At 36.7% G+C, this 23,626-nt stretch overlaps 1 protein-coding gene across 2 annotated transcripts in view; it reads left to right on the plus strand.

The window, feature by feature from the left end:
- The window catches only part of RTTN (rotatin), a 107,385-nt gene that overhangs the window by 53,124 nt on the left and 30,635 nt on the right, over positions 1-23,626 (plus strand). For both annotated transcript variants that reach the window (XM_013974305.2, XM_013974306.2), the window contains exons 27-34: positions 838-992; positions 2,430-2,649; positions 9,020-9,148; positions 9,612-9,722; positions 11,624-11,782; positions 12,939-13,010; positions 16,874-17,063; positions 18,465-18,556. In XM_013974305.2, coding sequence (XP_013829759.2) covers positions 838-992; positions 2,430-2,649; positions 9,020-9,148; positions 9,612-9,722; positions 11,624-11,782; positions 12,939-13,010; positions 16,874-17,063; positions 18,465-18,556 — 1,128 coding nt within the window. The remainder of the gene's footprint in view (positions 1-837; positions 993-2,429; positions 2,650-9,019; positions 9,149-9,611; positions 9,723-11,623; positions 11,783-12,938; positions 13,011-16,873; positions 17,064-18,464; positions 18,557-23,626) is intronic.

The raw sequence follows: 23,626 nt of genomic DNA on the forward strand, positions 1-23,626 counted from the left end.
TGTTAGATATTAAGATATTAAAATAATTTCTATAGAACTTTTCCTCTGAATGAGTTTTTTGATTACTTGATTTTTGATCTATATACTTTTCTATAACTTCATAATATTCTTGCTCATTTTAAGAAAAGAATAACCTTTAAAACAATCTCCTTCTTTGGTTAGAGTTTTTGTACACTGGGAGTTGTGGTGGCTTCGGTTTGTGAAAATGGCAGGTATATACCGGTCTTCAGTTTTAGAATCTTTTCTTGAAAATCTGTACAGTAGTTGAATGTTGGTAAATAAGGCTGTAAATAATATATATATTATTATATATATAATATAATATGATAATATATAACAATAGAAAAATTAAAATATATTTACCTAAATTGTGTGAGTATAGTCAATTAAAACTTTATATTTCAATGATTATGAATTTTATAGTATGTCATGAGTGCTGATATATATTCCATAATTTATTCATAGTTTAAATGAAATTTCTTCAGAGTTGTAGATGATGATACTGTAATGTTAATGCAGTTTTAGAAAAGGAATTTTGGTATTTGACTTTGTATGGTATTAAAGCTGTTTTAGAAGACTTTTATCTCGTCTTCTCATATATTATCATCACTAGTGTTATAAATAGTAATAATACTTTTAAACATGAGCAGAGTAACTTAAGGAGAATTTATTCTCTAATATCATGCTACAAGGGTTAAATTATTAAGTATTATGTTAAATTATTGAGTCTTAGTTTCTCCAGAACATGATTAACAACCAAAAAAACCAACATTTTGGAGGAACAGCATATAGCTCAATGAGAGAGTAAATACATGTTTTACAAACTTCATTTTTTAGAGTCCAAATCCACTGTTGGACCTGCTGGTTCTGACGGAGTCCCAGACGCAAGAGGAAACAGATGATGTCCGCACTGCGGTCAGGCAGCAGCTCCAGAAAGAGCTGATGGCTCTCTTTAGTACCTTGCTGCTCAGTTTTGAGGCCGTTACTGACAGGTACCATTGGGATAGTTGGAAGTTTGGGGACATTTATGTAGAACCTAGTTTTCTTTTGATTTTCAAAGAGTCGTTTCACTTGTTTCAAGTTAAGAGGAGGAAAGATTTCAGTAAAAATCAGTTGTGTGGTCTGTTGTATTTCAGTCCTGATCATAATTTCACATACATGTGTGCACACTGTTTTGTTGTCTGTAGGCGTAGTGCTTGGGGCTTCCCTGGTGGCTGAGATGGCAAAGAATCCATCTGCAATGCAGGAGACCCAGGAAGATCTGGAGAAGGGAATGACAACCCACTCTAGTCTTCCTGCCTGGAGAATTCTGTGGACAGAGGAGCCTGGCGGGCTATAGTCCACGGGGTTCCAAAGAGTTGGACACACACACACACACACACACACACACACACACGCACGCACGCACGCACGCACGCACGCGCACACACACACACATGCACACACACACACACACACACACACACACACACGCACGAGCTGGACATGATTAAGGGCTTAACACTTTCCCTTTCACTTAGTTCTTGGTTCTCTCTTACGTTTCTATACATCTGACTGAGCAGTCATACCCGTTTCTATGACTTTACAAATTTTTGCATTGATGATTTTCAAATGTATGTCCATAGCTCTAACTTAAAAATTTTAAATTAATAATTTTAACCCATAATTTTAAATTCATAATTTTAATTTTAAAGTATACAATTGAGTGGGTTTTGATATATATACAGTGTGCAACTATCACTGGTTAATTCCAGAACATTTTCATTACCCCAGAGCAGTCTGTCCCCATTCGCCCTTATCCAGACCCCTGGTAACCATTAATTAATCTTGATGAATTTGTGTAATCTGGACATTTCATATAACTGGAGTCAAACAATACGTGACCATTTTATGTCTGGCTCTTTTCATTTAGCGTCATGTTTCCAAGGTCTGTCCATGTTATAGCAGATGTCAGTGACTAAATGATAGTCCCTGGACGGATATGCCATGTTCTGCTTATCTGTTCACCTGCTGGTAGACATTGAGTCCTCCTTTCACTGTGGTGAATTGTGGTGTTATGAACATTCATCTGCAAATTTCTCTGTGAATGTATGTTTTCAGTTCTTGAGTATATACCTAGGACTAGAATTGTGGGTTCATGTGGTAATTCTGTGTTAACTTTTAATTTCATTTTCAGTTGTCAATATGATACCCATTTATGCATTTTTCAGTGTAATTGTTACTTGTATTTTACATTATATATTCTGGATGGTATATTCACTATGTTTTCCTTGGAAAGACATAAGAGGGAGTATTTTCTGCCATTTCCACTAGTTCCTACTTTTCTAATACAGTGAATTGTTAGTAACCCTCTACCACCAGTAAAAAAGCCCATTAAACCCATTACATTTGTTCAGTGGTTGATTTTTTTCCCTCCTTTACGTACACAGGAAATGCTTGGAGCTTTTTTACGTTTTCCAAACACAGCTGGCCCTGAAACTACTCCAGTGTCTGAGAGTCACGGACGCTCCTCACTTCTATGGCCTGCCGTCCCTCGAGAGGACCTTGCGGGGGATGGCCCACCTCACGGCGTGTCCGGGGTGGAGCGCACACTCTCCTCTCACAAAGCCACTCGACATTTGTGGGAAGTACTTGTCAGGTCTCCTTGAAGTAAGTAAAAATAGTCACTGACAATAAATAGCAATAATACAACCCTAGATCATCAGTTCAGTTCAGTTGCTCAGTTGTGTCCAACTCTTTGCGACCCCATGAATCGCAGCACGCCAGGCCTCCCTGTCCATCACCAACTCCTGGAGTTCACTCAAACTCATGTCCATCGAGTTGGTGATGCCATCCAGCCATCTCATCCTCTGTCATCCCCTTTTCCTCCTGCCCCCAATCCCTCCCAGCATCAGGGTCTTTTCCAGTGAGTCAACTCTTCGCATGAGGTGGCCAAGTATTGGAGTTTCAGCCTCAGCATCAGTCCTTCCAATGAACACCCAGGACTGATCTCCTTTAGGATGGACTGGTTGGATATCCTTGCAGTCCAAGGGACTCGCAAGAGTCTTCTCCAACACCACAGTTCAAAAGCATCAATTCTTCGGCGCTCAGCTTTCTTCACAGTCCAACTCTCACATCCATACATGACCACTGGCAAAACCATAGCCTTGAATAGACGGACCTTGTTGGCAAAGTAATGTCTCTGCTTTTGAATATGCTGTCTAGGTTGGTCATAACTTTCCTTCCAAGGAGTAAGCATCTTTTAATTTCATGGCTGCAGTCACCATCTGCAGTAATTTTGGAAGCCCCCAAAAATAAAGTCTGACACTGTTTCCACTGTTTCCCCATCTATTTCCCATGAAGTGATGGGACCAGATGCCATGATCTTCATTTTCTGAATGTTGAGGTTTAAGCCAACTCTTTCACTCTCCTCTTTCACTTTCATCAAGAGGCTTTTTAATTCCTCTTCACTTTCTGCCATAAGGGTGGTGTCATCTGCATATCTGAGGTTATTGATATTTCTCCTGGAAATCTTGATTCTAGCTTGTGCTTCTTCCCAGCCCAGCATTTCTCATGATGTACTCTGCATATAAGTTAAATAAGCAGGGTGACAGTATACAGCCTTGACGTACTCCTTTTCCTGTAGCTATTCACTGTTGATCACTCAGTGTGTGCCAGGCACAATATGAAGTGCATTGTGGGTGCTACTGTATTTAATGTAGATTATTACTGTTTGTGTTGTCGTTGGTCAGTCGCTCAGTTGTGTCTGACTCTCTGTGACCCCATGAATTGTAGCATGCCAAGCTTCCCTGACCTTCACTGTGTCCTGGAGTATTGTTTATGGCTCATCATGATTAAATGTTTTAATGATTTTTATTAGCAAAGGTGTAAGTAAGGTTACTTTTATGAATAAACTCATTTTTAAGAAAAGTAAGGCTTACACTTAATTAAGCCAATTTATTTGGGTAACTTGTTTGTTTGTGTTTATTAATCCTTTTGTAAATCATACTTCAGATGATATTATCTAGGATTTGTTTCCAAAAGTACATCTTACTTTTTTAAAAAAATTTTAAATACTCCCAGCTGTCCTCTAAAATTTAATGTGACTATAATGTAAAATTTGTTATAGTCACTTTAATGAAATATTTTTTGAGTAATTATAAATACTGAAAAGGAGCAAAGTGTTACTATATTAATTATTTCATATTTATCGAGTGGTAAACAGCAACCCATTCCAGTATTCTAGCCTGAAAAATTCCATGGACAGAGGAGCCTGCTGGGCTATAGTCATGGGGTCACAGAGAGTTGGACATGACTAAGCATACGCGCACACACACACACACCTTATATTTAAAGGTGTCTGTGGTCAGAAATATATGGAATTTTAGAACAGATACGTTAAGTAAATACTTACCATAATGTTTTTTAAAAAGTCAACTCCTCCAGTGCTTTTAATATAATTCAGTCTACAAGTCTTCATTGGAAGAACTGATGCTGAAGCTGAAACTCCAATACTTTGGCCACCTGATGCGAAGAACTGACTCTTTTGAAAAAACCCTGATGCTGAGAAAGCTTGAAGGCAGGAGGAGAAGGGGACAACAGAGGATGAGATGGTTGGATGGCATCACCGACTCAATGGACATGAGTTTGAGTAACCTCTGGGAGTTGGTGATGGACAGGGAGGCCTGCCGTGCTGCAGTCCATGAGGTTGCAAGGAGTCGGGCACGACTGAGTGACTGAACTGAACTGACTTACAAGTATCTAATTTATAGCTTTATTTATAATGCATTGTATAAATACTCCATGTATCAACCTTTTGGAACACATGCCTCTATGAGGTGATTCTGTCAGTTTCAAATAGAGATAGGTGAGGACCTGCTACAGCAGTAACGGAAGAAATATTTTGGTGTTTATATTTAGAAACCGTCAGAAGTGCCTTTTGTTTGTAAAAGCTGTGTAAGAGGAGAGACTTCAGATCACACTTGTGTTTCAAACACCTGAAATTAAAATGAGCTTTCTATGTTATTGAAGAACAAAAAGGTTTAGTTCTAGGTAAGAAGTCAAGGCAAAAAGAAAATAATTTCATTCTAAGCTCAGTTGTATTTGGGGTAGTGAAAATCAGCACAGCTAAGGAATAGATTAAAAGTATGATCCTTGTTTTATGAAAACCTTATTAACAAAGCTTTGAAATAAACAGAGGAATGCATGTTATCTTCATGTCAATATAACATCTTGGGAAGAAAATCTTTATCTTTACATTAATGACAGGACAGTAATACATATTTAATCTTATTTGGGTTCTTCTGCTTACTTAACTAGCTAAACAGGTTTCTTTATTTTACTACTGACTAAATTGATCTTTTAAAAAGTAAAATAATACTTATGTGAATGGACATTGAAACAAAGTCATTGTTGATCCAAATGATTTGCTTCATAATTTTTCACTAATTAAGGCTGATTCCTTTTCAGATGGGAACTATAATTCATTATTAGATATTTTGTTTCTGTGCAGTGAAATTTGGGTGCAAGTATTTGCCTTTTGTGGTTGAGAAATTAGGCTTTTAGACTAAGCATGGTTCATTATGATAGGTAAATAAATATGATAATTAAATCCTTAAAAATTATATATGAAGTGCAGTTCCAGGTATCTGACAATAAGTCAAGTTTGAAAGGAGATACTATCAAAGTTCTTAACTTGTCCATCATAAGCCAAAACTAAAACCATGATAATATAGCTCTCTCCAGTGAATCATTCACATTTCTTCTAAAAATAGCCCCTTAAAATATTAAGCTTTTAATTGTGGAAAACCTTAAACATACACGTATGCAGAAAGAATAGTCATGTAGCAGTCACCTGGAGCTTTTTATCCCCTGGCCAGACTTATGTCATTTTCAGACACAGTGTATAATTATTTGGTTTATGAAAGTTCTAATTTAAGTCAGAATTCCCAAGTTATCTTACAAATAAATTGCTTTTGTTAAATAAGCTGTACCTAACATGATTTATATTTATGCTTTTTTTTTTTTTTAAACTAACCTTTGTTGCATGAGCTAAAAAGAATCCAAACTAAAAAGTAGTCTCTAAGACAAAATGGCTTACCGTGCTGAGTAAAAGCATTGAGTTCTTGGGTAGAGGAATTGAAATACTTTCTGTTGTATTAGATAGCAATTGGTTTTGACTGCTTTGACTCACAAGTGTTTCCTTTGTAATATATTGGCACCTAAAAATAGTTAGCATTCTTTTTCTTTTTGGTATGGTAATGTGAGTTTCCATGTTACTCTTTCCATACATCTCACCCTCTTCTCCCCTCTCCCCATGTCTATAAGTCTATTCTCTCTGTTTCTCCATTGCTGCCCTATAAATAAATTCTTCAATACCATTTTTCTGGATTCCGTGTATATGGGTTAGAATACAATACTTATCTTTCTCTTTCTGACTTACTTCAGTCAGTATAATAGACTTTGGGTTCATCCACCTCATTAGAACTGACTCAAATGCGTTCATTTTTTATGTCTGAATAATATTCCATTGTGTATATGTACCACAACTTCTTTATCCATTCATCTGTTGATGGACATCTAGGTTGCTTCCATGTTCTAGCTATTGTAGATAGTGCTGCAATGAAATGGGATACATGTGTCTTTTTCAATTTTGGTTTCCTCAGGTTTTCTGCCTAGGAGTAGGATTGCTTGGTCATATGGTGATTTTATTCCTAGTTTTTTTAAGGAATCTCCATACTGTCTTCCATAGTGGCTGTATCAGTTTACATTCCCACCAACAGTGCAAGAGAGTTCCCTTTTCTCCACTCCCTCTCCAGCATTTATCGTTTGTAGACTTTTTGATGATGACCATTCTGATTGGTGTGAGGTGCTATCTCATTGTAGTTTTGATTTGCATTTCTCTAATAATGAGCGATGTTGAGCATCTTTTCATGTGTTTGTTAGCCATCTGTATGTCTTCTATGGAGAAATGTCTGTTTAGGTCTTTTTCCCACTTTTTGATTGTGGTGTTTGTTTTTCTGGTATTGAATTGTATGAGCTGCTTGTGTATTTTGGAAATAAATCCTTTGTCCAGTTGTTTCATTTGCTATTATTTTCTCCCATTCTGAGGGTTGTCTTTTCACCTTGCTTATAGTTTCCTTTGCTGTGCAAAAGCTTTTAAGTTTAATCAGGTCCCACTTGTTTACTTTTGTTTTTATTTCCGTTACTCTAGGAGGTGGATCATAGATGATCTTGCTTTGATTTATGTCATTGAGTGTTCTGCCTATGTTTTCCTCTAAGGGTTTTATAGTTTCTGGTCTTAGATTTAGGTCTTTAATCCAGTTTGAGTTTATCTTTGTGTATGGTGTTAGGAAGTATTCTAGTTTCATTCCTTTACATATGGCTGTCCAGTTTTCCCAGCACCATTTATTGAAGAGGCTGTCTTTGCCCCATTGTATATTCTTGCCTCCTTTGTTAAAAATAAGGTGCCCATAAGTGCATGGGTTTATCTCTGGGCTTTCGCTCTTGTTCCATTGGTGTATGTTTCTGTTTTGTGCCAGTACTATAGTCTTGATGACTGTAGCTTTGTAATATAATCTGAAGTCAGGAAGGTTGATTCCTCCAGATCCATTCTTCTTTCTCACGACTGCTATTTGGGGTCTTTTGTGTTTCCATATGAATTGTGAAATTTTTTTGTTCCAGCAGTCTTTTTTAAATTAAAATTTTGTGAATTGTGAAGTGATCTTTTGTCACTTTGAATTTTTTTTGTTATTGTTGTTTGCTTGAATTGAAAGCTGTGAGGACTGTTATTCAGTGTCAGCAAATATTTATTGAACCCCTACGTGGGAGACATTATATGATTTACACAGACATATTTCAAAAGAGTCTATAACATATTTTAAAGGATTTTCTAAATCAGATGGAAGGACTTTTTCCTCAAACGGCTGTCTCTTAACTCCCTATGTTCATTCTGGTTCAGCTTCTCAGATAAGGGTTTGTTGTTCAGTCATTAAGTCATGTTCAACTCTTTGTGACTCCATGGAATGCAGTCCGCCAGGCTCCTCTGTCTTCCACTATCTCCCGGAGTTTGTTCAGATTCATGTCCATTGAGTTGGTGATGCCATCCAACCATCTCATCCTCTGTCATCCCCTTCTCCTTTTGCTTCAGTCTTTCCCAGCATCAGGGTCTTTTCCAGTGAGTCGGCTCTTCAACTCAGGTGGCCAAAGTGTTGGAGCTTCAACATCAGTCCTTCCAATGAATATTCAGGATTGATTTCCTTTAGGCTTGACTGGGTTGATCTCCTTGCAGTCCAAGGGACTCTCAAGAGTCTTTTCCAACACCACAGTTCAAAAGCATCAATTCTTCGGCACTCAGTCTTCTTTATGATCCAATTCTCACATCAGTACATAGCTACTAGAAAAACCACAGCTTTGACTATACAGACCTTTGCCCAGAAAAGGGGAGATAGCTTCAAATAAGAAACATTTATTTTGTTGTTATTGATGGAAGTGTGTTAAATCCTTCAGATATGTGGGAGATAAAAAGCTGACAGCCAATGATTTAAATAGTTAATATATATTTAGATATAGAATAGAAATCTAAGATGGCTTATCAGTGGAGAAACTGTTTACATTTGAACCATAATTCTAGAAACCTAGCCTAACTCTGGTGGTTAGTAAGAGTTCTGTATAGCTACCAAATGTCTAAGTATACTTTTCAACAAGGTATTTGTAAACTGAACTCTTACTTCAAAAGGATATTATAATACTTGAAATATGTTATGAGCATATTTTAAATCACACAATCTCCTAGGAGTATACTACATATGCTTTGTACAAATTCCAAAGGAAAAAAGGTTTATGAAGAATGTTTACTTGTGATGCAATACACATAACGAAATTTTACTTTCTGAACCATTTTTAAATGTATAAACTGAGAATATGATAATATATGAATACTTCATGTGGTTAGGGTTCAGCTCAGATGAGTCAGTAGAAAGGTATATATTTAGCCTCTAAGAGTAAAGCTGCCCCTGAGTTGTGTGCATTTGCTCTTCAGGTCATCACATCCTTCTACGTGGAGCGAGGAGGAAATGCAATGTCCTTCATGGGAAAAGGTGTCACAAAGAGCACCGTTCTCTGCCTGCTCCACTTGTCGCACGAGATGATGGTCCAGGCCCAGAGCTCGGTGAGTGCACTCGCAGCTGTCTGTCTTCCCACGGTTGTCAGGAAGGGGGTGTGCTGTGCTTGATGGGTTTCAGGCCTGTCTGATTACTCAAGAAAAATGTCTTTTGATATCTCCTTTTTAGGAGACAAAAATGATTTTTAACTAAGCAGTTTCTTAGAAGCTGTATATTATACAAATCTGAATTTTACTTTTTTATTTTGCTTGAAATCTACATGCACTGGAGAACTGGATTTTTGTCTAAATTACGTGGAAAATAGCAATTCTGAAGACAAAAGAGACGTGTGACTTCTTAAGGAGGAGCTGAGATTTTTGTTTGTTGTATGTTGGCTAAATAATGAATTAAAGCCAAGTCTTAAGTAAAGATTTCTACTTTGTTTTGCTTTTTAAAATTCAGATATTTTAAACTCTGTTTTTGTCCTTAGAAACTTACCTAGTGTGTTTCTCTTCCCTTTTTCCATTCTAGGAGTGGATGTCACTTTGGTTCTTGCCTTTGGGGAGTCAGAGTGAAGACCACGCTCCCACTCAGCAGGGATTGGCTTGGCTGATTCCATTGTGGGTTGACCGAGACCCAGAGGTCAGTGTGAAGGAGAATCGAGTCTATTATGTGTGGATTAGAGAACAGATGGAGCAAAACACACATGTATACACATGTTCATATTTTCCAAAATGAGATTATTTTAGTGACTAAACCTTAAGCTGTATTTACCCCTTATCTTGAGCAGGTTGGGCTGCATAATAAAACACCATAGACTGGTTAGTTTGAACAAAGATACTTATTTTCTCACACGTCTGGAGGCAGGAAGTTGATGAGGTTGTCTACCCATGTGGTCAGGTCTGGCAAGGACTCTTTCTGGCTTTCATGTGGCTCCCTTTTCACTTCATGCTCATAGCACCTTTTCTCTCTTCCTCTTCTTATAAGGCCACCAGTACTGTGAGATTAGGACCCGATCCTTGTGGCCTCATTTAACCTTAATCATCCCCTGAAAAACCCTATCCTCAGATACACTGGGGGTTAGGGCTTCCACACACAAAATTTGGGGGTACATAATACAGTTGATGGCACCCCCATATTCAGCCAAATTCAGAGTGCAGATTAAAAATAGAAAGAGGAAGTATTATAAAATCTGTCAATGAGATTTATAAAGAACAGTGAAAAAATTATTGGAGAAGTCCAGCCATTTTTGAACAGTTTAGAGGAATAGTGGCCAAGTGACATTTGAGTGTCATTTAATAGAATTATAACACACTACACTGCAGTGTTTTATATTAATGAGTTTTCCTGTTTTGCCATTTGATCTTATTTTTTTAAACCACTTCATCGAGGTATGGTTGCCATACAAAATTCTGTACATATTTAATGTGTGCAATTTCATGAATTTGGAGATAAATATACACCCGTGAAATATACCCCTCCAGAATCAATGCCATAAACCAGTCCTTCACCTCCAAAAGTTTCATTTTGTCTTCTTTACTGTTTGTTTTTGTGATTAGAACACTTAACGTAAGATCTACCCTCTTAGCAAATTTTTAAGTATATATTAATAATGTCCTGCGCTAAGTTGCTCATTCGTGCCCAACTGTTTGTGACCCCATGGACTGTAGTGCGCCAGCTCCTCTGTCCATGCGGATTCTCCAGGCAAGGATACTAGAGTGGATTGCCATGCCCTCCTCCAGGAGATCTTTCCAACCCAGGGATCAAACCCAGGTCTCCCACGTTGCAGGGAGATTCTTTACCATATGAACCATCAGGGAAGCCCATATATATTAAAAATATGTAGGGTTAGCAGCTAGAGGTACATTCTTTAGCCACGTTGAACTTGGACTTGTTGCTTCACCGTGTTATGACTGCATTGCTTTTTGTTACCCTGTGGTTTTCACAGGGAAGCTCTATTTTGTAATTAGAATTTGGAAGTTCACCAAAATACATAGCTTGAGCAGCAGGAGTACCGTGGCAAACATACTATATCATATCCATCTTACTTGAAACATTTTTCTTTTAAAATAATTTTGGGAGAAATACTAAGTGCCTTATAAAAAGATAATTCAGTTATTTATTTTTGAAAAGAAATTTCAAAGAAGTTTAAACTGTTCATTTGAAAGAAACACTGAAAAATTAAGGAAGACGGAACAAAATAATAGTATCCTCTTAAAAATGAGAAATAAACAAGAATCATGTTCATAAAAGATATGTAAGTACTGTATGCTTTCCCTCAAAAAAGGCTTTTGAACTGTACTTTTTAAGTCTTATTTATACCTGGTTTTGACTTTTTGTGATATTTGCTTTTATTATTCATATTAGGTATAGAATTTTTATTCCTTTATAGATTTATAGTACAGTATTCTTTGTGTCTTATAATTTAGGATTGCCAAGACAATATCAGAATATGGTAATTTATGTACCAGAAAGATTAACAATTCATGTTATGGAATCAGGTTTTTTTTTTTATTTTACAACGTTTTCTCTAATTTGACCAGGTGAGGTTCACTTCATTGGGATTAGGATCAGCACTAACCACCCTTGAAACTGGCTGTGTGGCCTTGGCAAACAGTTGTCAAAACATTTCTGGTGGGCTCTGGGGAACGGTGGTGAACATTCTTCTGGACCAGTCGGAATGCAGCATGGTGCGCCGGGAGGTAGGCCTGTCTGTGTAGTTCTTCCTTCCTGTTTCCCTTGGAAATCTGTTGTGAATGTTCTTATAAACCATACTCCCTGTTCACCACAGTGGACTGACTGCTCACCCTTGTCTCTTCTGCCTGCGAAAAACCCAAATTAAATGGTTGCAGAGAACAGAATGGTATTGATTCACAGTAAAACCTGGAGTCCTTTGCTCTGAAAGATCAAAGCAGAATGGAGTCTGTTTTAATATGGACTCTTCTACTTTATTATACGTTGAAAAGTAGTTCACAGGGAAAAAATTATATTATCTCAGTGTTCAAGTTTATAAAGCTTTACTCAAGATAAGGAGCTGTCAAAGTACTCATAACATGTAAAGAGGAAAAGTCAATGCTATTTTAATTCTCTCTAGACAGTTTGTGATTTTCTTTACTGCTGCTTTTATCAGAGATGATTGACATAGACCATTTTAGAAACAGTAATCCAATAGTGCTTAGAGATTTGTAAAGAAAACATCTGCTCCCAGGACCACCATTGGCCAGTTTCCAGTTCCAAAATCCAAAAGCTGTAGTTTTCTTGTTAACCTGTTTCTTGATAGTAATGCTTAAACGGATAGCTTCTTCTTGAAGCTGTTCAGATTACCTGTTGGCCTCCAGTGAAGAGGCTGAAAATTTCCCTCCCTCTGATCCGCTGTTACTCTGGTGGTTCTCCTGTTATAATGTAATCTTTCACTGAATAGGTAATCAGTGTTCATATTAGTGTGATTATTTAACTTGGCTGTCTTCAGGACCTAGGTCAAGTTGGATTTTTGTAGTTTGTGTTTCTAATTTGCCATTTTTTATTGAGAGGAACTTAGGTAGAAAGACAGGAGGAGAGAGGTGTGTGTGTGATCTGTAAGAGAGTAATAGAAACAGGAAATATATTTCTTAAATGCTGCCAGGATAGTTTCTGTTTTACATATCATTTTTTAGAAAGACAACATTCTGAAATAGGAAATCCTGATGAAGTAGTTTCTCCCCTTATTACAGCAGTTGGGGAGTTCTCACAGTGACCTCTTAGCATGTTCAGCTGACCAGGGATATGCTTTTTTTTGTTATTAAATTACAGTATATTGGTTATTTCAGACATGACAACAAGATGGCAGTATTGACATTTTTTTTTCCCCTTTAATTTCAGGCTGCATTTATTTTTCAGAATCTCCTTGTAATTCCAATGCCTTCAGTAATTCTAAAGGATTATACTTGGCAGGTAGGTGCCTTTAAACAGTTATCAGCCTTGTAGATCTTTGAGATTAATTGATGATAGAGTTTCAGCATATATATTTTTATATTGGTATATATTTCCTTAGTGATGAAACTTCGTACAAGCCAACAGGATCCCTTAAAAGAGAATATAGAGATCTTTTTATGCTTGATCATATTTACCAGTTCTCTATGGTGTTAAAAATAATTTTAAGCAGAAATAATAATCATTAGCATGGTGTTTACTATGTTCTAGGCACTCTTCTAGAAGCATTACAAATATCGACCTGTATAATGGCTTGAGTTGTGAACCATTATTCTCCTCATTTTGTAGAAGAAAATTTAGCACAAAGAGTTTAAGTAGTTTGCCCTACATCACACCCTTTTGCTTTCAGTCCAGCCAGTTTCTCTTTCCCACTGACTATATTGTTTCTCTAATAATAAGCAAATTTGTTTGTAGTTAAATATACATTGATCTTAACATCTACTTTCCTGGGTTAGTACACAGTGTCATAACTTAACCTTTCTTTGGTTTCTATTGGATTAATTTTCTGTTTCATGTTCTAAATGTCAAGTCAGTAAATAGTTTTAGCTGACTTTTTTATAGCCTGCTGCTTTTTAGATGTTTTGCAAGATAGAAAAGTGCTGTCTGTGGGGAGACGGGATGTGCTCTTCTGCCCTGTTCCTCATCCACATGTCCTCATCCCATGTATGTGTGTATGTGTCACACTGTGGCATCTCACACCCCAGGATCTTACTTAGGTCTAAGATTGCTTGTTCAGTTTTCGTTAGAATACGTCTTCAGGGGAGTCACTGAAGCTAGTTGAGCTGTATTGAGGGCAGCTTTATGGGCACTCAGGTGGTTGTTAAGGCCTGGATCTCCTTTAACTCTTGGAAAGTTTATTTTTCCAGACTTTACAAACCTCGTAACGCTGCCAGTTATTGAATATCCCAGGCAGGTTTTGCCCTGACTCCTCTTGTTTGTTTCACCGGCCTTCTGATAATGGTTGTTATTCACAGTCTGTGTTGTAGTAAACCCATAGGGAAAAACTAGAAAAGAATATACAGGATTAATATTCATATTAACAGCATAGTGATTTTAATGCCTATTATCCAGTAACCAGATTTAAAAATGTGTTGCTTTTGGCTCAGATGCATATAATCTGTACTTTCATTGTTAACCTAGTGACACTTTTATACTATAATCTTGATGTTCTGCCAGTGAATTTTTTAAAAAATAATTGAAATAAATATGATGCAAAGGCAAGCATAATAAGTTTTCTTGGTTTTGTTAAATAGAACAGAACCGTGTTCTGTATTATAATATAGAACCATGTGTAGAAGTTCACATTTTTTTTTTTCTAATTAGTTAAATAGTCTGCAGTTCCTTTTTGATGCTGGTGATGTGCAGCTTTTTGGTTTTGTTATTCTCCAGTTCTTCATCACAGAATTAGTTTTCTATTAAAAAGTTGAAAACAGTGGTTTAAGTATGATTTCACAGTCTTCTGCTTTGCCTGTGTTGGCTAGAATCAAAGATATTTTGGGAGCTACTCTGAAATACAGTACTTGGTGATGAAACTTCTGCTCAGTTCAGTTCAGTCGCTAGTCTTAAGCAAAATTTAAGTCTAATTTTCAGGGGGCATTTTTAATGTGCGCTCATTTTCTTCCTGTCTTTTTTCTTTTAATCTGTTTTGGTTATTAGTTTTTGTTTTTATGTGTCCTCAGTTGGCGATATAAGTAGTTGGTAATCTGGTATTTGTCCCCCAGTTTTAAAAAGTCTGTGCTGTGCTAAGTCGCTTCAGTTGGATCTGACTCTTTGTGACCCCATGGACTGTAGCCCTCCAGGCTCCTCTGTCCTTGGGATTGATTCTCCAGACAAGAATACTGAAGTGGGTTGCCATGGCCTCTTCAGGGGTATTTGTCCCCCAATTTTTAAAAAGTTTACTGGTACTTTAAATCTCAGTGTGGAAACAACTGCTCTAGTAAGGGAGAAAGATGATCTTCACATGTAGACAATGGAATTTTATAATCTTCAAGAAGTGTGACCTCCACCATTTTACTACAGCTAAGAAAGAAGATGCTCCTTTTTCAGTGCTTTAAAATTACAACTGTTTTTGGTAGAATGAGGAATAATAATCTTATTCAACAAGATGTTTCATTTGCTTGTCTTGATGTACATTTCGAAGTGTTCTGGGGGATGTAGCAGGAAGTAGCACTGATATCTAGATGCTGATGTTTCTAAGAAGGGGTCACTGCTTCTGTGCACTCTCAGTGGATGTAGGTAGACTGTCTGCAGATGTGTTCATGTCTGTTGTATAGGGATGGCCGACTCATTTATAGTTGTAGTGTGTACTATTTTCATATTTAATGGGAGAATTATCAGTGCATATTTTCACTTTCTATTGTGTTCATCATAAATCATTATGGGTATTGATTTCACAAAACAGTGACTGCTTCATGTCAGAGAAACAATTTCATTTTAACTGAATTCTTAACGTGTAGTTAAGCAATTACATAAGGAGTTTCTTATGTAATTAAGGTCATTTTTTCAATTTATATATTAATTATAGCATTTTACAAGTTTGTATACAGCAAAATAATTCCTTTTTCTTCTTGAAAACATTCTTCTCATATGTAATTTTGTTTTGCTTTAGTTTCTTTTGAATCATAGCTAGTGGATATGTTAGTACCATGACATATTGAAGGTAAGAGGTTTAATTTTAATCATATATTAAAGAAGAGAGTTAATGGAGAAACTCATCTTAATGTAATTCTACCTTTAACTTGTAATTCTACCTTTACCTATAACTTCATCTTCCTGGATAGTACATTTTAAAGATTAATCTTTCCTTGGTGATCAGGGGCCATGAGAAGTGGGGCACATATGCAAATTTCATAGTTAATGCTATATATGCAGACCTTTCCTGTTGGCACTTAGCTTTTTATTTTTTGTTTTTATTTTTCTCTCTCTTATGTTCTGTTTTAAAAGTCTGAACTATATTATCATTTTCAGAAAAATAGAAATAGTTATGAACTCAGTTCAGTTCAGTCACTTAGTCGTGTCTGACTCTTTGCGATCTCATGGACTGCAGCACACCAGGCCTCCCTATCCATCTAGTGATAATTAGCATACTTTAAACTGATCCTTGGCATACTTTTAACTGATTGCTTGGTTTTAGCCATTTCGATATTCTAGGAAAAGTCATGAGTGGCACCTCAAAAAATTATTTGAAAAAAAAAGTGCAAAGAGATTAAAAGTATGCAATGGTAGATTCTTCTCAGCCTTCTGCTGGAAAATGTGTGTGTTTGTGTGTGTTTGTGCACACACATGTGTTTATGATTGTGTTAGCATGCACACATGTGAAATGCCCTTGGAAGAAGGGTTCACTCAGTGGAAAATAAAGTGACAAGCAGATTTTACTGTGGATATTAATGAGCGTTTTCACTTCATCTAGCTTACTGATAGGCACAAAAAATAATTTTGAATAAAATAACTTGGATTACATTGTTTCAGATATTTTAATACAAATCATTTCATTGTTTTGTGTGGGTTGCAACACACTACTTTTACTGTATTTGTGGCTGAAGTAATTACTTGATTAGAGCTGTACCATTTTGTAGAAACATTTTAAACTAAGTGACCCCTCAAGAGAGACTAGATCAGCTTTCTGCCTTTAGTGGATTTTTTGACAGCAGAGAGCTGGATTAACTTTCTAGGTCAGGGTCAGGCTGGTGTATGTGTGGAAGGACAGAGAGAAGTGAAGGAGTGTAGTAGCATTTGTTTCCTTAAGGGGGCTGTGGGGAGACAGAGGGCCTTTTGGAAGAAATTATGTAGTAAATTCCTGTCTCTCTCTCCCTCTTTTCCTACAGGGCCCCTGTGTCCATGATGAGGACTCTGGCCTGTCTCTCATAGGAAAACCTGCCCTCCAGGCTCTTTTATACCACTGCCATTTTTATGAACATTTGAATCAGATGGTAAAACATTGTTACCTGGGACGGTATGCATTTGATTTCAGTTTTTCAGCTCTTAATGGAGCTCCTGAAGGCAATGATTTAAATGGTAAGTGTATTATGTTTATATTTTTAATAAAATATATTTCGTAAATTGTTTAAAACCTTTGTGTTATTACAAAGTATTTGAAAACAATGAAAAATAACTGGAAAACATTCATATCTAGTTCTACTACCCAGAGGTTGCCGCTGTTGCATTTAGGGTGTATATTTCCTTCCAATCTTCCATACATTTTTGTATTTCCTCCTTTCACTGAACATTGCCTAAGAATTTTTCTTGTTATAAATTCTTCATGAAAACCATTTTTGACATCTTATTAATGTTTCATAAGTTATTTCATGCCCTTCAGTAAAATTTTATAGTTTTTTCCTCTATTTATGTCTTAAATTTTTTTTTTGGAAGGCTTTTCTCAGGCAATCAAGAATGAGATTTTTCCTACTAAATTTTCTATTTTGTTTTGCTAATATAGTGAAAACCTGTTTGGGCATATTACTTATTTATCAAAATATTTGCTGAAATCTTTCAATTTCTACTTGTTTGTAGATTCTCTTGGATTTCCTAAGTATAAGATCTTAGTGCCTATAAATAATAATTGTGTCTCATAAAAAGAAATAGCAATTTAATAATGAAAAAATACTTTTGAAATATAAATAATAAAAATTTTAAATTTAAATTTTAATATAATGTTAAAGAAACTTGACATAATTTCCCACAGAAAAGGTTTAAGAGTAGAACAAAAAATTCCCAAATATTAACATTTTACTGTATTTGCCCTCCCATGTGTATGTATTTACATATAAGAAAAATTTATTTATATGCATATATATATACATTTTTTTTCCTGAGCCATTTAAGAGTAAATTGTAAACATGAAATTTCTTTACCCTGAAATACTTAAGTGTAAGTTTCTAACTCACTTTTCTGCTCACTTCCTGGAGGAATTAAGAAGAGAATGACATTTGATGAAGTTTCTGAACGTTCTAAACAAATGTCCCTATGGAAAGCAACCCGTTTAATTGTTTGCATTTTCTGTACTGGTGTCACTAGATGCATGGCCCTGGAACCAGCAGCATTGACATCTGCTCCCATCTTGTTAGAAATGCAAATTTATGCGCTCCTCATACCCCACCTTGATTGGGGGAATGGAATCTCCGGGAATAGGACTCAGGAAACCTCTCTAATAAGCTCCCTTTGATTCTTCTACACTTTGAAGTTTGGGAACTGGTGCTCTCCATAAATCATGTTAGATTAAACTATAAATCATAGTTAACTAATTGTTAATTTTTTGTGTGTGAAACATGCTGTATATATTAATTAATTACAGATGATAAAAATTAGGCATACTTTTTTCTTTAGTTCTGGACTGGTTTCATGTAAGGACTACTCTTCCTGTTAATTGTTAAGATGCCCAGAAGACCGTTCGTGTTGACAGTTTTCCTGTTGTCACAGGTTTAGATGACTCGTTCAAGTTCTGGAGGGCTCCATCTCGAATGTCCAGTCAAGATCGAGATCCAAGTTCTCTCTCTACCTCAGAAACAATGGTACTTCCAAAGAACACATAAGTGCTGCGTTTTGAATTTCTGCAAAAATTTGCATTTACATAGTGGAGGGATAAGGATGGATGTGAAGAATCAGGTTATGACCGCCATGGCAACTGGGATTTAGTGGACTTGCTGTCTGTCTAGAACTAGGTTCTACCTGGCTCAAATAAGTGTACTAAATATAATTTTATAGATGAATTCTCAACCTATTTTCTACCTTTTTTTCTTTTTTTTTACAGAAGTTCAAAAGTTTTAAAATATTTATCAGTAGTAGCAGAAGAAAGGGCTTCCCGGGTAGCACAGTGATAAAGAACCTGCCTGCCGGTATTATAGGAGATTTGTAAGAGATGTGGGTTTGATCCTGGGGTGGAAAGATCCCCTGGAGAAGGACATGGGAACCCACTCCAGTATTCTTGCCTGGAGAATCCCATGGACAGAGGAGCATGGTGGGCTATAGTCCATGGGGTCGCACAGAATCGGACATGACTGAGCACACAGTAGCTGAAGAAGAGAACAGACCCCATGTGATTAGCAGTGCTTGATTACCCTGAAATTTTGCTTAAGGACCAAACAGTTTGAAGAATGTTGACCCATTCAGGCGATTCCAGTGTGGTACTGATGACTTTAAACACATTTCTAAATACTTGCATCAGAGAGGAGCTTGTCTTAATTATCTGAAATGCTTGAAATTTATGTATATCTGCCTGTCTTTCTTCCTTTTTATTTATAAGTTGCTTTGTTCTAAAAAGTTTGAGACACTAAATATTTTTAAATAATGACATGCTATAGGTTTCATTTGTTTTGGAAGCATACAAAGTCATTCTAAACTGGAAAACATTGCAATGTATTTTTGGAACAATCACTGTGTAGTAGAACCAATTAGGAAGGCAAAGGTTTGACTCCGCTGCTTCCAGGAGCAAAAATAATATGAGAATTAAATAATTATACAGGAATTAATGAGATTCACCTCCTGCAGTTTCTCAAGAAAGTGGTATTTTTTGCTAAGTTTTAAGTCTCCCTCCCTCCCCCGTCTCCAGACTCAGAAGAGTTTATGTTCAGTGCTAAATTGAACCTTTATTTAGAAAAATAGAATAATTACCCCAATTCTAGTAGGAATGATGCTCTCTTTTGCAAGCTAGAAATAGTATCTTTGTTTCAGTAAGAGAAATAATGATATGACTCAGTGCTAAAGGGAACTGCAGTAATTGGCTATTTAAATAGTTCATAGGACAGTGTTAATTATGTGCTTAAAAATAGTAATTCTTGGGTTTACCCTTTTTGTTTTAAGGGCTATAGGCTAACTTTGCAATCTGTACATACTTCAGTTCTTTGTTTATAGAAGGTATGTAGTAAATAGTAATTACTCTAAGTAACTTTGAGTTATCTTAGCTGCTTGGTAGATAACCAAGTTGTATTTTTTCTATACAAGGAGACTTAAAAAACCCAAAAGCAAATCAAGCATTTATATCTCTCTATTTTATAATAATATGTAAATCTTATAGATTAAGATACTAGTTTTTCTGAGAAACACTTCGTAAATATATCACTTTTTATAATAATTAAATTAGAAACACCTCTATTAATCCAGGACAGGGAAGCCTGGCATGCTGCAGTCCATGGGGTCACAAAGAATTGGATATGACTGAGCAGCTGAACTGAACTATTAATGCAAGTCTTTAACTTTTTAATGTGAGGATATCACATAGACTTTGAGAAGTATATACCAGTGAAATCTGTTGTTAAGAATTCTTATGTATAGTCCTATGTAAAACTTACTTCTCAAAAGACTAATACTACCTGTTAGAATTTTTACAGTCAGCTCTTTCTTTCTTTTATGGTTTCCAAATGGAAGAGTTTTAGTGTTGGTAACTTACTCACCAAATTGCTGACTTTTATTCACAAAAAGTAGTCTCATTACTCCAGTTCTACGAATTGTCTTGTTTTCCTTATCATATGAGGGGTACTATATCTTTTTTTTTTTCCAGCAGGAGACAGATGTGGAGAGTTTTTATTCATTATGTCAGTGTTACTTTAAACCTAAGCAGTCCGTACCCAGACCAACTAATGCTTCCTCAGGTATAAGAAAATGTTGAGGTAGCAGTTAAATGGCTGTAAATCTTGCTAATAAGCTTCTCTGGTTATTTAAATCATAGTTTTGTATGTCTTCCAGAATTGAGAAAAGATACAGCTTGTTGATCAGTTTGTTTTTCCACTGTGTCTTTCCAAGGAGGGCATTGTCTTTTGCTGTGGGCCATGCCACTCAGTGCACTATGGCCGCACCACTGTCTGGTATTGGTGCCACACTAGGTGCCTGAGTGGCGTTATCTGATGCATATTGATATAGGCGACTGCAGCTTGTATGCTTTGTGAATTACAGATAGAGTAAGGAGTGTCATTGTTACCTTGGGGGGTATTGCCCTATAAATAAAGCCTTTTTAGAGATGGCTTCCTCAACTCACTGTCCCCTTCCCCAGGGCAGGGGTGGCAGTTGGGGGGGTCAGGCATCAGTTGTTTTTCCTCTTGGAATCACATTTCTACTTCTCAGAGGTATTGGAACTAGATGAGTGTTTATTCCTTGGACATACCAGTGTGTGTCAACAGCTTTAACACCAAAGTTTGGTCTTTTCTGCGATCTTGAGCAGAATTATGTCTGTTTTATCAGTTTTCAAAGTAAAGGACATGTGGGTCATATCCTTTTGAGCTCTTCTTTGTGAAGTATGTGATTCTTTAATTTCTGGAGCACTAATTTAAGGAGCACTGGTTTTATTTAAACATTTATAGAGAAATTTTACCCATGGGTCCTCATACCCTTTAAAAAACTGAAAATCATTTTTACTATTGGTATTTTACAAATGAAGGGATGAATGCATGGAATGAGTAAGTGTCTTGTGCAGGGTTCTAGCATTGCTGACTGGTTAAGCATTATTTGAATCCAGAGAAGCTGGCCATAATGTCATGCCCCTTCACCACAAAGCAAATGTGACTAGTGCCAAAATAGATGTGACAGTGAGGGTGCAGTGAGCTTAGGTGAAAAGGAATGATGAAATGGGAGTGATTTTGTGTGAGAAGTGGCAATTGAAGTGGGCTTTAAAGGATCACCACCTTCTTTTTTATATTATGTACACATTTACAAGGAGCTAAAAAGATACTCAGATGGTGATTGTAGCCATGAAATTAAAAGATGCTTACTCCTTGGAAGAAAAGTTACGACCATCCTAGATAGCATATTCAAAAGCAGAGACATTACTCTGCCGACTAAGGTCCGTCTAGTCAAGGCTATGGTTTTTTCTGTGGTCATGTATGGATGTGAGAGTTGGACTGTGAAGAAGGCTGAGTGCCAAAGAATTGATGCTTTTGAACTGTGGTATTGGAGAAGACTCTTGAGAGTCCCTTTGACTGCAAGGAGATCCAACCAGTCCATTCTGAAGGAGATCAGCCCTGGGATTTCTTTGGAAGGAATGATGCTAAAGCTGAAACTCCAGTACTTTGGCCACCTCATGCAAAGAGTTGACTCATTGGAAAAGACTCTGATGCTGGGAGGAATTGGGGGCAGGAGGGGAAGGGGACGACAGAAGATGAGATGGCTGGATGGCATCACTGACTCGATGGATGTGAGTCTGAGTGAACTCCGGGAGTTGGTGATGGACAGGGAGGCCTAGGGTGCTATGATTCATGGGGTTGCAGAGTCAGACATGACTGAGCGACTGAACTGAATTGAACTGAAAACGATACTCAAATATGTCTTGGAATTCAGTGCCCACATATGAGATTTGAAAGTCTAGTTGAGACATAAAGCATAATTAGAAAATAACTGAATACCAAGCTGTGAGGTGGTGGAAGCATTAGATATTCAGAAAATGCATAGAGTTGTTTGGAGTGTGGGAGAAAGGCTTAAGTTTGATTACTGGTGTGACCAGATGGGATTAACCAGGAGACCTGAGTCTGGGTTTATGGTTTTGAAGAGAGAATCTGTAATAGCTATAAAGATGTAAAGTACTCCAGCAGAGTGAAATGTCGTGAAACATTATAATGATATTAGAGAAATATGAATTGACATTTGTTCGATGGTAGTTAAAAGTTATTTTATAGACCAGGATGACAAATAACACATTCACATATTGATGTGTATTATTAAATATGATCAAATGAATGTCCTTTGGAGATTATTTTCAAGCAAGCAAGATTTGAGGACAGTATAGAGCAAGTCAGCTTAATACATTTTTACTCTTATCTATTAAAATAGTAATCCTTGGTGACTCAGATGGTAAAGAATATGCCTGCATTGCACAAGACCTGGGTTCGGTCCCTGGGTTGGGAAGATGCCCTGGAGAAAGAAATGGCAACCCACTAGAATTTTCTTGCCTGGGGCATTCCATGGACAGAAGAGCCTGGCTGGTTATAGTCCATGGGGTTGCGGAGAGTCAGACATGATTCAACAACTAATAGTTTCATGCTAATATAGCAAATTTTAAAAATTTAGATTGTTTAGTAGAAATACAAATAACCCCAGTCAGTTTTTAAAACACAGTATATTGGTCTAGAAAGAAGTTCTTATGTTTTATCAATCATATGGGGTGGGGTAAGTTAGAATACAACCATTAGATACTTTGTAAAATCATATTTTTCAAAATTTGTTTGTCCCTTCCTTGGCTGATACTGAGGAAGAGCCCAGTGTTTATTAAGGCCTGATGTTTGTTGCATTCTTCTGATGAGCCAGGTATTTAGTGGGTCCTCAGAGGCTCTTTTCCTGCAGTGAGTGTAATCTTCATTTTCATCAGTAGAGAGGACTGCTTGAGTGTTTGTCAGTTGAAGCGATGTTCAGTGAAAAGATGGAGGATTTCAACTCCTCGTCCTCTTTAATTTTTTCCCCTAGAGCCGAGGGAGCTGGAGCCAGGCTTGTTTGGCGGCTCCTGTGTGGTTGTGATGTCAGTCTCGGTGTGTGATCGTTTCTTCACAGACTGAAAGTTATCTGGATGTCCATTGACAGGGACATTTCTTTTTCTTTTTTTTTTTTTAACACATGTCTTATAGTCAGTTATAGGCAGATATAATTTTAAAATGTCTTTAGGT

The sequence above is a fragment of the Capra hircus genome, chromosome 24 (assembly GCF_001704415.2).
Source record: "Capra hircus breed San Clemente chromosome 24, ASM170441v1, whole genome shotgun sequence".
Lineage (NCBI taxonomy): Eukaryota > Metazoa > Chordata > Mammalia > Artiodactyla > Bovidae > Capra > Capra hircus.